Source organism: Anopheles funestus, chromosome 2RL (genome assembly GCF_943734845.2).
Source record: "Anopheles funestus chromosome 2RL, idAnoFuneDA-416_04, whole genome shotgun sequence".
In the NCBI taxonomy this organism is placed as follows: Eukaryota; Metazoa; Arthropoda; class Insecta; order Diptera; family Culicidae; genus Anopheles; species Anopheles funestus.
The window spans coordinates 65,173,784-65,188,423 of NC_064598.1; the positions used below are offsets into that span (position 1 = coordinate 65,173,784).

The window sequence follows — 14,640 nt, forward strand, 5'->3', positions numbered from 1 at the left end:
AAAACAAATCAAAAGAATAATTAAATCAAAACACACTCCGTGAAGGGGGTGGCATGCATCGATCAATTAGTTTCCCGTTACCATGTGCCGAGCATTGTGGCGCCGCACCTTCCGCCGAAGTAGGACGTGTAGTTTCTAAATAATGCACTCATTGATTCAGTTCCAGACATTTGTCCGATGGTGGATGGGTTACGTCGCATGTAGTCCATAGCGTCGCGCATCGTTAGCTTAGAGTAGGTTTCCAAAATCTTCGGCTCCGGACCCTGTTGAATGATGGATTCGATGTTAAACAAAACTCACAACATTTCACCCAACAATTCTTGCCTGTAAATTCTTGATCAAATATGGACGAATGAACCTATTGTCGAATCTCTTAAACTTATCGCGTATATTGTAGTTGCCCGTCTTGCCAACGATATCCTCAATGCCGGCCATCATGTGATCCATAAACTGCAAGCAAAATAGTGAATCAGCAATATCGCTTTCAACGCGATAACTTTACACCGTAACCTTACCCGTTCGTGGATACGTTCGTTCATGGTTGGTTTGCGCTTGTTTGAACGCTTTACATTCAAAATTTTGACTAGCGGTTTGATGGTGATGCCCTGCAGGAACACAGTAAAGTAAACGACCGCAATCGTCGTCGTCAAGAACATTGGCTGCAGCGGAATGTGATCCTCGTCCACCAGTAGCACTAAAGCGAACGCAACAGCTCCTCGAAGGCCTGAAACGACATTGGAATTATTAATAAAAGTGCATCGTTCACCAACCGATTTCTATTCCTACCTCCGTAAGACATAACAAATTGATCTACTTTAGTTAGCTTGTGAATTCTAAAACGATTCGCTAACGCTGACAGTATCAAAACACCTGTAAACGGAAAGTGAAATATTAATAATCGAGAACACGTGCTCGTGCAGGAGCCGATCGATACGTACCTAAAATTCTATACACCGAACAGAAGATTATTGTCAGCAAAACGAACCAAGTGTTCCACACATGCTTGTTGTTAACGGTGGCAACACCAAGGAACATGAAGATAATCGTTTCCGCCGAGGAGGACAACATTTTCAGTGCATACTTAATAGTAGTGTGTGATTTATGCGACACATTTTGCTCGACGTAGTTTTTCATCGTTATACCACAGAAAGTGATGCTGAAGAAACAGGAAGAACACAGATACAATCAGTTTGTAATAAGCATGAAGGATACGACAGCATCAAGGACATTGTATGATCAGCGTGGCATCATATTAAGTTCAAGGCAACTATAGAAAATTGCGGCATGCAAGATATTATTCCACTGCACCATGATGATGTGTCGACGAAACAGATGCATGTGTATGATTAGAGATAACCATATCATTAAGCATATGCATCATATTAATGAGTATATATTTTAAAGCAATTTTAAATTATTAGTCATGTTATCTGCATTAGGTAACATTCACGTCTAACTCTAGCGAGTAATTGACAATTGCTTTGTCTCAACTTACGCAAGGATACCGCTCATGTGGAAAATTTCCGCATTCAAGTACGCCAGATAAGCCATCACAAAGATGAAGATCGGCTCGATAACGCGCACGTGATCGGTAAATCGTGTCACCAATCCAGTCAGGAAGCCCCAGATGACACCTGCAAAACGAAAAAAGAACAATCAACCAATCGAGAATTGGATAGACACGTGCACGGTATCTACTGTACCAAAGCTCTTGAAAATGAACACCTTACACCATAGTGGATCAGTTTGAACACTCACCGATAATGGTACCGCCGAGTGCAACCACAAAGAATGACGCAATGCCCGACACAATGTCAACGGCTATGATTTCGTCAACACCAATTTTGTTGTACACCTCGAACATATGATACATTACGACCTGCGAGTGGAAATTCTTGTTAGTATGTACGATGTCACGTGCTGGTATCGACAGGAATACGTACCGTGACAGCATCGTTAAGCAGCGATTCACCGAACACTACGATATACAGCACCTCGTTGACGTGTATCTCCTCAAAGACAGCCAGCACCGCCACCGGGTCGACGGCTGCGATCAGCGAAGAGAAGAGGAAGATGTGCAGGAACGGTAAGTCGACGCCGAAGATGCCGGTCTGACCGCAAGCCCACAGCGAACTACCAATGGTGGCGATATTAAATATCGTGCCAATCACAGCCATCAGGAGGATGGTGCCAATGTTATCGAAAAACATGCGGTTTGGCATGAAGTATCCGGCGTCGAGGATGATCGGTGGCAGCATGTAGAAGAAGAACGTGTTCGGTGTCAGGGGTGACACGTGCAGGTTCGTTGCATACCGCAGCAGAGCACCGATGATGACGCCGACAACGATCAGCAGGCAGGATTCCGGGAAAATGCGACTCAGCTTGGGCGTCATATGGAACCCTGTGGAAGGATAGCCATAAAGAGCAATTTAGTTATATTTTGATATAATTTTATTCCATTCAAAAATATTTTAGTAGTAACTTAAGTTTATACTATCAGCAACTCAGCCTAGTGAAGAACATAATTTTCTTTATTCAGTGAAAACCTACTCAAATATTGGTTTTCAAGAAAAACAGAATCAATAAAGAATAAAAGAAATAACGATATTCTAACAGGATATAAAGAGTATATCAAAAAGTATCATAAGATATTTTACTAATACTTTTACATTTTCTTTATCAAGTTATGGATCATGTTTTCTGAGTAGATTTTAATTATTTCCAAAAAAATCCGATTTTTTAAGAAATATAATTATTTTAAAAATTAAAAAAAGTAAATTTAAATATTTTTTGAAACTTAAAAAAAACCCCTTTTTGAAGATTTTTATTCAAGAGTTGATTGCTTCACGCAAACAAATTTCAGGTTTTTATTCCAAATTTTCTTCAATTATAACAGCTTAAAAAATTATAACTTCTTATTACAACAGCCGCAAGTTGTACAAGAAAATAATAAAAGGAGAGTACAATTGTTCAATATGCATTGATATGTTAATGAAAAAAGAATGATAACAACGATAAAAGAATGTTACCTTGAAAAGACTACTCCAAATGAGTTTATAAATGTGGGTAAACACAAAAATAATTTAATTTGTCTCAAATTATACAAAAAATCAAGAAATAAGAGTTTTTTATAATTTTGTGTAAGAAAGTATGATAAATTAAGTAATGACTATACTATTTTAATGATTTTATTCAAAAGATAAAATTTTTCATGCAACAAACCATCTAGTAAAACTTATGGAAAGCATGGCAGATTGATTAACAAACACTTCGAAATCGATACCAACAAAATCTTTTGCCTTTGCCTCTTAACGACCCTTAACCTTCTTTTGTTTGGATCAAGCCACGCATCCTTATATGAAGCAGCTGCATGTTGGTAGTATTTCCTCCTATTACGTCGACTAGACTACTCGAGAGAAACAACGAACACAAAACTGCACACCACAGGCATCCCATTTAGAACGACAGCGTTTTGATCTTAACGTGTGCTCCAGGCGACGGTCTCCAAGAATTCCCTTGTGAGCATTTCGATGCAACCGCTGCAACCTTAAAGCCATCAACGCTCATGATACACAGGCATGAATGCGATGAAGTTTTGAATCAGGGTGAAAGCACTCTTCATAGCTAAAGCCCTTTTTTCAAGTGGATATTGTTCGATGGTGAGTTCAATTCTGAAAGTGGATACCCTCCTACGCTTCTCTGCTGATCCCAAGCTAAATGTACTGTTCAGTATACGTTCAGTGCAGTATACCGGGGCAATGTTCACCCGTGATAAACAAGGACATAAAAAAAGACTATAGCACACATCGATGCATTTATGTTATTTCATTTTAACGGCAGAAAAGTGGCATCATCTTTTCATGCATTATGCAACGACACGAAGCCGACTCGGTACTAATAATACGGTTGATAACAGCAATTCAGTTAGCAGGTAACAGTCCTGTAACGAAATGTTGTTTTGACGAGTCGCACGAAACAGTAAACAAACGAGATGTAAATTTTTCCACCCATGCTCATCCCTTTTAAGCAAAGATAAATATACCCGGCTCGACCGTGAAAAATTGCGGTTTAATATTCATCGTGAGTGCCGCTGTTAAAATAGCTACCGTAATGACCTATTAGAATCGGTATTTATTTGAAATGAAGATGGGTGTGATGGATTCCTAAGTTTACATTCATGGATAGCGGATAAAATATTCATAAATGTTTTGTTCTATTCTACGGCATGGTTTGCAAAACTTTAACAGGTTTTTCAAACCTGGTTCAAAAGAGTTTTCATTTAAACCAGTCTCTAATGAAGCTCTCCATGGAAATTTTTTTTTTCATAAAAATTCTCAACTATCAATACTAAGCAATACCTTTAAAATTTGTGTCATAATTTCAAACTTAAAAATGTTAGAAGAACTACATTACAATTAAAGGGGTAAGTATTTGGCTGTGAAATACAGCATAACACCCCGTCGCGTATATCGTCATGGAATCTAATTGCGTTGTCAGGAGTACACCGGATTGAACATAGAAACATGTTGGACGGAAAGCAATTAAAATGCTCTGCCACTAACTCATCAACCACTGACATGCACCAGGCAAGTTGTTGATGGCGTTGCCCCATCATCATCTCCATTAGCTTCCTCCCAGAATTTTGCTTCCAATGATCCATTCGATCGGACGAAGTGCATGAAGGTTCCAGATTGTTGGATCACGACCATTCGCCACTTGAGATGCAGATGCCGTGAAATTGAAGCCCATCGCATCCCTGGGCCCATCTACCCATCGTCAGCTATACTGCTTGCTTCACATATGAGTTAATATGGGGCCCCCCACGTGTGCTGTTTCTCCCCTTTCAATTTCAATCATCATCAACGGGTTGAGCGGTCGGAAACAATTCGTACCAAGTGGACAGCCAAGCGACTGGCCATGCGACACACCCTGTGTCGTCCGGTTATCGCCGAAACAGTGAGTTCACTAAACGATTCTACGACGTGTTGCGCATTTTGCTTCAAAAACACTCGCACAGGTCAGTACCAATTGGAGGGAATAAGACTAATTTCCAGGCACACGATCAAACGTTTATTAGAAGTATTGGATGAGTTATGGAATATGTATCTTCACCATCTTGAGGTCCCGCTGACCACTTAAGGAAATCGTTGCAAAGATTTTCTCTGAATGGTGTTGATTGAAATTTGATTAAAGCGAGATTGTTTTGCATCGATCAGCATTCAATTCGAACCAAGCCACATGTGGGTTCATTTTTCCAACACCAATTGAGTTTATGAATATTCGTAATTAATTGGTCCGCAATTTATTACACACCAATTAGGTTCCAAAGATACACATAAACCAAAAAATATATATATTTTTGTTTCCTTAAAACAGATTTCTTAGAGTTTAAATATAAAGTGAAATAACGACTTTTAGTAACATATTTGCAACCACTACACATATCTTCAGTTAAAAAATAATTAGAATAGTTCATAAATTCAGTTAGAATACGTGCACACGTTGACGATATCCTATAAATGGTTTCAACTATATTTAGATGGTTAAAAACTACCATTAAAGTGTTTTTTCCATTAGTTTAGCAGCAACTTTTCCACATTTAAGTGCTTTAAGTGTTAACTAATAGATTTTAAATAATAATCAATGTCTAACTTGAACATTGACAGCATATTTATCATTTTATTAACCACCATTCAAACGTTTACCAAACAAATTATTACCTTTTTTTCACCACAACCAAAGGGAAGATAATTAAGGGCCATCAAACAACTATTATCATGATTTGAGCGTTTTAACGTTCAGGAGAAGAAAAAAAAATCACCAATCTGTTCTCGAAGCAGAGTGTCGGACAAAAACACGAACTGAATTAGAACCGACACCTTTGCCAGGGCGTCAAAGAATAACGAAAACTAACAAGACACGAAAAAAAACAACAGATTACCTTCATGCTTGTTATACAATCTCCCAGCAGAAAACGTGCATCGCATGATGATGACAAGCACAGAAATCGTGAGATGATCTATGTTTTCTTAACAGCCGCATTCGAATTGTCTCGCGTCGAATGGTAAATCCAGCCCCACAACCCGTGCCACGATGAGCCTAGTCTTAGCTGGTGTTATGCAAAAAATATTCATTAACGGGACTAACGCGCGCTAACGTCAATCGTTACGAATGGTGACATTTTGCTTACAGGACACTAATTGGAAGATGGATGCCACGGCAAGTAAACAAGATAAATCAAGATTGAAATGATGAATTGATATTCGCTTACGACAAACCGTACAACGCGTTAAGCTTTAATCACATTAATGCGTTTTTCTAATTGGAGTAAAAACTGATAACGTGCTTAACTTCTTTTATGGTTTTCTTTTAACAAGGCTTTCAAGCCTTTTAATGCTATTTTTATGAATTATTATATGATTTTAATTTGGTTTCATTTTTGTCATATTAAGCATCAAGCTTCCAAATGCTATTCGCTATATAATATAAATGCTAAAAAAATAAATGACCAGAAACAAACAAAAAGCTCGATTTCGTCACCAATATTAAAGATTTCAATTTTTATTTAACTTCTATTTCAAAATCTCTCATATTTATATTAGCGTTCTTAATAATTAATAAATTAAGTATTCCTTTATATAAAATACTAGCTCATCCGGCAAACCTAGCTTTGCCCTTAAACATGCGTTTTGTAATTAAAGCAAACATTTTGAGAGTTCAATCTTGATTCTTGTGGTATTATTAGAGTGGCGATTTGAGAAAATCGTTGTTTAATTGAAAATTCTTAAATTATTGCCATTCTTAATCCAAATGATATTCCCAATCAAAACAATTTTTCTTCTTTTTTTGTGGCTCTTCTTCTTCTTTTCTGCTACTTCAGGAGGCATTTCTGGCTTTCCTTGACGATTGGGTTTTATACCAGGTCCTTCCGTGCAAGGCGCTAATTCTACATGCAAATCACTAAACTTTTTTTTTAATTATTCATACACTTATCTAACTTTTTACTTATTTATCATCCACTTTACGCTTTAAAGAATAAAATTGCACTAATAAATCGTCATGTGTACCTACTTTGATTGATTTGTTCGTTAGAAGCTTTTGGTCTCAGTAGTGTTCAACATTATTCGTGTTGAAAAAATGCCTACGCCTACTTGATAACTCCGGTAGGAAAAACAGAAAAGAACTCATAATATTGGCCAGAGGCCACCTAGCGAAACGAAAAGTAGCGGTAAACCTATTCTCATACCTAACGAACGTTCAGCGAAAATTTCATACAAATCGGTTCAGCCGTTTCGGAGGAGTTTGCACACTAACACCGAGACACGAGAATTTTATATATATAGATTATTTTATAAAATTGCTTGCCGAAAGTACGGTTTTCAAACTCAAAATATTAAATATTAAATATTAAAAAACCAAGCGTAACACTGAATTTAGTTGCAAAATCACAAGAACCGTCAATCTTCGCGAGAATCACTATTCCATGAATGGATGTCGCTGATTGCGTGTGTGCAGATGGAATTTAAAAATGCATTTCGCTCGCGTGTCAAATATATCGCATTTTCTTCCCATCGAAAGGATAGTGGTCATGCATGCGGGAAACTGTTACACCAGCTCGCACAATGCTTTCCAGATTGATTTCATATTAATAAACAATGATAAAATTGATGAGAAAGCTATCGACGCCAATTCAAGCTCGACGGTTCACTTTCATACGGTCAGTGGCCTTAATTGGTTTTATGATAGAATTATCACGTGCTCATATCTAGGACGAGGGCATATACGTATCGACACACAAATGGATGCTGGAATTTGTGGACATATTAAGCAAGTCTTGCTATATTTAAGCATATGCGAGACTGTTCTATTAAAATCATTTCCCAACTGAAGTACAAAGTACACCATCTCAAATATACAGCCATGAGGATTCAAGAGAATTTTCGACGAAAAGAAAAAAAAAGTTTGCCCTTTGAGAACTTTTGACAAATAACAACGTAACACAATGAGACGTTTTAGCTTTTCTATGTATTTTTACTTGCAGTGAAAAGGACTGAAATAGCTTGTTACATGTTCTGTTTGCTTAACATGGCACAACAACTGAGGCATATATTTTTAGTTCTTTGAAGTTACAGAGAGGTTTTAAATTTAAGGAATGAATACCTAGGTTAGTTGGTTGCAGAAGAAACATCATTTTATCATTTGCATAAGAATTCATAACGTATTTAATTTTCTTATAAAAGTGAGAAATTAAAAATACACATTAAAGTGGATTTATTTTACAATACCAATCATTTTGGAAAAACAAACATCTGCCAAATAAAAATCAACACAGTATGAAATTTTCCTCTCATTAGTCGATGTCGAAGTCAAAATACGCGAGGAATATACGATTATTCGCGCAGTTAGTTAAGCGGAACGATCTTTTGGATCAATCGTCTGGTACGAGTTTTGCAAATCATTTGAAGGTAATCGTAAATATACTTTTATAAAAAAAACATACACGCCTTACACAGTGTCTGCACCCTCGAAGGGCAGCTTCGGGCGATGTCTTTGGAGAGATGAACGAAAATGTCGCTAGAAATGTTTCCAACGAGAGCTATTTTTAATACTCGGAGAATGAGGTTGACGTTGGCGGAATGAGCACCCGTTACATATTTTGTCGTAAATTTTATCGTGCAGCTGTACCATGAACACGTATTGAATGCTTCAATGCGCAAAAAAGGGCTAAATACGATTAAATATCTTCTTATTTGTAATTTTAGTCACAATATTTCAATCGTTTTCAGTTGCTGGACCGGCGCGATGTCATAGCCATTTGTTTTCCATGTATTAAAAATATGAAAAAAGTCATTCTTTTAACACATTAAGTTTCAAACAAACCTTGAATCATTCAGTAAAAACCGCTAAAAAATTGGTTTGATATTAATATCTTTGTAAGTCCTACATTTTATCTAAAAGTTATCTCATCTATTTATAAACATCTATTTATATATAAGAAAATGCATACCATCACAAACCGGTACCACTCAAAAGGATTAACTGTATTTAAATTACTGATATCCATCATTCATAGAACCCAGCTGTTCGGTGGAAGCGAGGAACACTGAATCAGAAATTGTACAGTTGTTTATTTAGATTGTGTATAGCCATCGAGTAAATATTATGAAATTTTAGCACACATTTCTTAGTGTAGTGTTTCAGCTGAAGGTAGTCATAACAAAGTAATGAATGCTGACTCGATATAACTGACCTGCATCTTTGGCACAGAAACCGGATGAGTGCAAATAAGCTAAAATGCTCGATAAGCAACTAAAGAGTTTTATCAAATTTCTCTCGAGCTATTGGTGCGAATTAAAAATAAAACCTTTTTTTCTTAGAACCCAGACTTTCCGACACGCTTACCTAGTAACTAGACCCATCACATGGACCCCACCGAAATGGATACTCACCAATCTTTGCTATACTAGCAGACAGTATCCAGACGCCGATCACGAACGGAGTTTCGACGCGGGAAAACTCCACCTGCGAAACAGGATACCGCTCGTAGTTATGTTCGTCGCCGTGTTCGCCCTCTCCGGCTTTGCCGTGTTCGACCACCATCTCATTGCTATGGCCAACGCCGACGTCCGACGATGGCGAGGTCGATGCGATGATGGCTGACGCCTCGGCAGAACGTTTTAATTGACTCGCGCTCGTTAGCGATCCGCTACTGGCATCGAACGCCAAATCCAGAGGCGATAATTGACCGACCGGCTAAAGGTAAAAGAGAAAAGCGAAAAGAAAGTGGTAAAGTAATAGTAACAGACGATCATAAACAGGAAAAATGTAAATGATTCCTAACTAACGGACAAATGATTAAGAAGAAATAAATAACAAAAATATTTCTCCTTAACACGCCGATGAAATTAATGATCCTTAACAAAGAGATATTGAGAGGGAAAGCATCGCACTTTATTGTTATTAACAAAGAATGTGCATCAAGGATTTTTCCAAGCGGAAATATTATGAAATATAACTTGATATCCAAAACTTGACAAGCATATGACATGGTTGCTTGCCAAACCAAGATGCGAGAGGATATCTTTTTCTTTTTAGGGTTGATACAACATTGAGATTCATACAACTTTGTTAAAAAAAAAAATCATGCCTTACATTCTACTGTTTTTCAAAAATATATGGTTTGCTTACGAATCCGGTAGCGGGTTATATCTCCATCGATGTACATTTAAAGAATGCCGTACAAACAATACATGTGACTCGCATCACGGCGAAGATTCACAAACCTCATCGATCACATGCAAGCCATCACCGTAAAACGTTTTGTCGCCCGCAGAGCGTTATCAGATAATCATTCATCATCGTACTGACCATCAATTGCCCCAAATATGGGCCATTCATATTGCCGGTCCAGTCGAAATTGGTTATTACAGGGCCCGCGCTGAAGCCCCCGGCTACCTAATCACGCTTTCTTCATGAGAAACCATTGCTATCGCTTATCCGCTAAGTTCTTTGAACTACCTACGATTGCGAAACAGTCAGTAAAAGCATGACCGACAACAGATTGCCATCAGCTGTTCGTAGGGACGTTAGAACTGGATTAGTGATCGGGTACCTTCCTTTCTGAAGAAAAACGAAGCGCGATACTGGTAGGACAGAGCTATTATCGGCGCGGAAGCTTCAAATCAATTAGTGTACTTCAATTTTATGCTCTCTGTCGGCATGATAGTGCATTTAACGGCAGTGTCACGATCGCTACTTTCGATACTTGCCACATGGGTGTTTCATAATTGCATAATCGTGTTATAAATGGCGTCAACGATTTTAGTCATGACGCTAGCAACAGTTTCACTTATGCTATCTCTGATGAATAAAGGGTGTGTTGGAGGAGTGGAACCTGCCAACTCTATGAGCTGCCCTGTCATGAACATCTTGCCATAAAGCGACAAACTACGGACAAAGCTTTCCGGAGAGTACGTCATTGCTGATAACAGTCCCATTGCAGTGCTCTGAAGATAGGATCAAGCTAGTTGACACTATCGGAAATGACAATGATAAGTACTTGCACAAGAACATCTTCCAGGTCAACAACAATTTAAAACCAGGTCAAGGATTTAAAGCGACATCTTCCTATCATTTAATCAAACTATTCAGTATTTCAATCAATTGTTTGAAGACATTTGGAATATAAAAGTGCTTTGTCAACAGATGTTTTAAATTATATTCTTTAAATGAATAGATGTTTTAAATTCTCAAGAACGACTAATTGAACAATTGATGCATGTTCTTCCTGCAATGGCATGATTTCCGTGAATTTTAAATTAAAAACAGAATATATTGATCTTTGCCTTAAACGTCTAAGCTGATAAGATTTTGAACTATTTCCGGAAACCCACATACAACACAACAATTATTTGTTAGTTTTCACGCAATTCCATTAGCACATCTTCGTGAACACTTACCACCTTCTCGCCGCTGGCCGGTGCGCTTAGGTTTGGCCTAGCTAGAACGAAGGCATTGTGAGATAGTAAAGCGCTGCAGAACACTACATATATACACAAGCTGCCGAGCCGTGGCTGATGCAGCACCCAGCCACCGGTGCTGCGGTGGCGCAGCTTTAATAACACTTGACCCGTACACATCACGAGGGTAGCCAGTAGGCACGTCAGAAGGCTACCACTTTGGCCGGTGCAGCAATCCGTGAGTTCCTTTGCCGGTATCGTCACCAAGTGGTTAGCACCTTGTTCACCACAAGCACTAGCGCTGCTGTAATGCCGACAGTCACTGATGCCTGCTACTGGGGGCGTCAACAGCGTCCTCTGCTCTCGTGAGCAGTCTGTGGGCCTGCAGGCACGGCGCGATAAATTAACCTCCTGTTTCAGCGTCACAGCCATCGCTCAACCCGTACGGTCAAGTTGTACACCAGTGAGTTGACACGGTCACACAACTGGGCGCACTGCAAGATTCTGCACCAAACCACTTCCGGGTGAAAACTTTACCTCACGCGCTGTACGGTAAGGACATGTGGAGGAATAGAACCCAACGCCGCATGTACAATTCTTTTAAGCTGTATTCTGTTCACACTTTCACACACACCGGTCTTGAAGGGTGCAATTGCTACGCGGAAGTGTGTCGCTCTGTTGAACCAATAATCTTAGAACGGCGTTAACTAGCATATGTGAGCTTTCAATGATTTCCTTTCCTTGACTCTTAAGCAGGATCCTTATGATGACGTCGTCGTCGAAGGGTACTCGAAATCAGTAAGAAGCACTAGAACCGGTTACTTCTATTCTTGATGTGGTGCTGGTTACAAAATTCCTGAAAGAAAAAAAGAACAACGAAAAGATTAATACGGCTAACACGATTAAGAGGATATCTTTAATTACGTATAAGCTTAAATGTTCTTGAAAAGATGTCAATTTCTCGAGGAGTTCTGACAATGTCAAAATGGCTATAGGATATCATTAGATTATTTCCGCTTAGTTTAATTTAACGTAATATCCTCCAGATAATGTTGAGATAAAATTGAGACCGTTTGATGTAAACATTTCTCCCTATAGTAATCTAGCAGTATAGTAATGATAGGATAGTTTAGTTTGAGATTATTGCACAAAACTGCAACAAAAGCTGATACGCAGTGCATTAACTACTTAGAACCCTTATCAGTAGTCATTACATAACACCCGACAAGAGTCAACAACGTGTGTATTAAGAAGTCTAATCATCTGCTTATTAACGGTATATGTAGGTATCTACGTTTCATTTACTGAGTAGGATGTAGCTTCTTTCTTTGATTCTTCTATTCTTCAAAATAATTACTTTTTATCACTAATCATTCCCTCATTTGTCCTGCACATGCACCGCATTTTCTCGGTAATTACAACTTAATTGGAAATGAAGAATGTTTAGTTATCAGCCCGTGAGATAAACAGCTGGTGTTACGTTGAGTAAAGCTCTCTTCTCAAGTTGGACAATGTTGTCCCGGTGTACCCCTAAGCTCCCGGCTCTATCCCTACTGGCTGCGAAAGGTTGCAACGCGTTGTCTGTTTACTTCTAGTGTACACGACGGCGAACGAGCCTCTTCGCCGAGCTGCCTACTCAACCAATGCAAACACACGTGCCACATGACATCCCTTTCGTTAGCAACGTGCGGCCAACCAGCCATCCAGCCTGTCTCGATGCAATCTTGCCATCATATGCACCAGCGCTGCCACTAACAGATGGACGTCCGATAGTGGGTTGTAAAACTTATTTTTTACTTCACCATTGTTTCGCTCAATAAATCAGTGCGACGTAATTCGCTAGGAAATGGTCTTGCCAACTTCCCTTCCCATGCTACACTAGTGACAGTTTCCCGCCAGTCCGCTTCTCGTCTAGAGGAAGGTATTTTAGTCTCTCCAACCACCGGGTTCCACTGACCGACTGATATACGCGCAGCGGAATGAGACTGAGAGAGGACGAATAAAATATCCCAGACAAACGGACGACAATAAACGACTTCATTGTATTACAATAGACAACCCATCTGTCACTGTACCGGGAGAACCTGTGGACATATCGCAGTACCGTCGTACTGGCGTCGTTTCCTGGAGGCTTCTGGTTTTTTGTCTCCCCAGTGGTTGCATGACTATTTTTTGTACCATCTCACTGTTTATTTGAAGAATACCCCATTCTATACCCTGTACGTCCATCCGGAGCCGCTTGGCTCGGGATGATAATTTTTCAATTTATTTCCACCACAGCATTCGCGAGCCGGGTCCGCTGTGAGTAAGGCAACAGAGAGCTATAGGGAAATAGCGCCATACCGGCAATGGTGGTGCAAAAATGCAATTCAATTTGCAATTGTATTAAGATCATATCGGACGGCAGCAAACTGCAGCACCGATGGTCCGTGCGGGAGTGTAAAGATGAAGCTTCGAAATGGTTTCTATTTGTTTTACATAATAGCGTGTAAACAAAAAGCGTCATGCAGTGTACTTGAGAGGAATCTTAATTTAATGAGATTCGTAACAAAATAAAATTGCATTAAAATTAAAAACTAGTCTATTAAATGATAAATGAAACTAAATAACTTTCCTCACCAGTGTAAAAGATTAAGACCAGTTCGAACAAAACATTTAAATATATACATTTTGCTGTTTACTTGTAAATATAATCCAAAAAGGACTGTATACTAATACTACGCTACCCACATGCTTCATAATTCTCAATAGAGATAAGATATCTATCACGTTTCAATGATTTCCAGGACGTTCTGCTTCGCCAGTTCTCCGTTATTTATAAATTTCGCTTTATTGCGATACATCCTCCCCGATGACGTCCGTCTGTCGACAGGGAAACCACGATTAGAATCTACTTGATTGATTCACGGCAACATGTTGAAACGACTAGGCAGGTGTGTTACCATCGTTTGTGGACATTTCCTTTCTTTATTCCGGATGGATAAATAAATCACCTGAATCGCCATTCGGAATGTATTCGAAACTCATTAGCAACTATACTGTGAGAAATACCACATTGTAAAGCGAAGTCTCTTTCAAAAGCCAACCTTACATTGTAGATTTTTGTAAAAAAAGAGCAAAATACCACTAAACAATAGACTGTACAATTAGAGTATACGTGTGATGACACTTTGTCGCATGA

The 14,640-nt window shown here is 38.9% G+C and overlaps 1 protein-coding gene across 5 annotated transcripts in view; it reads right to left on the reverse strand.

The window, feature by feature from the left end:
* Positions 1–14,640, reverse strand: part of LOC125765541 (sodium/hydrogen exchanger 3) — a 55,071-nt gene that overhangs the window by 23,236 nt on the left and 17,195 nt on the right. For 4 of the 5 annotated variants that reach the window (XM_049430813.1, XM_049430811.1, XM_049430809.1 and 1 more), the window contains exons 2-11: positions 11,460–12,315; positions 9,450–9,753; positions 1,944–2,401; positions 1,759–1,879; positions 1,496–1,634; positions 939–1,156; positions 787–870; positions 516–724; positions 325–450; positions 82–263 (exon numbers count right to left, since the gene is read on the reverse strand). In XM_049430813.1, the coding sequence (XP_049286770.1) occupies positions 82–263; positions 325–450; positions 516–724; positions 787–870; positions 939–1,156; positions 1,496–1,634; positions 1,759–1,879; positions 1,944–2,401; positions 9,450–9,753; positions 11,460–11,891 (2,273 nt within the window). In that variant the 5' untranslated portion in view covers positions 11,892–12,315. The remainder of the gene's footprint in view (positions 1–81; positions 264–324; positions 451–515; positions 725–786; positions 871–938; positions 1,157–1,495; positions 1,635–1,758; positions 1,880–1,943; positions 2,402–9,449; positions 9,754–11,459; positions 12,316–14,640) is intronic. The other variant, XM_049430812.1, reaches the window with a different exon arrangement.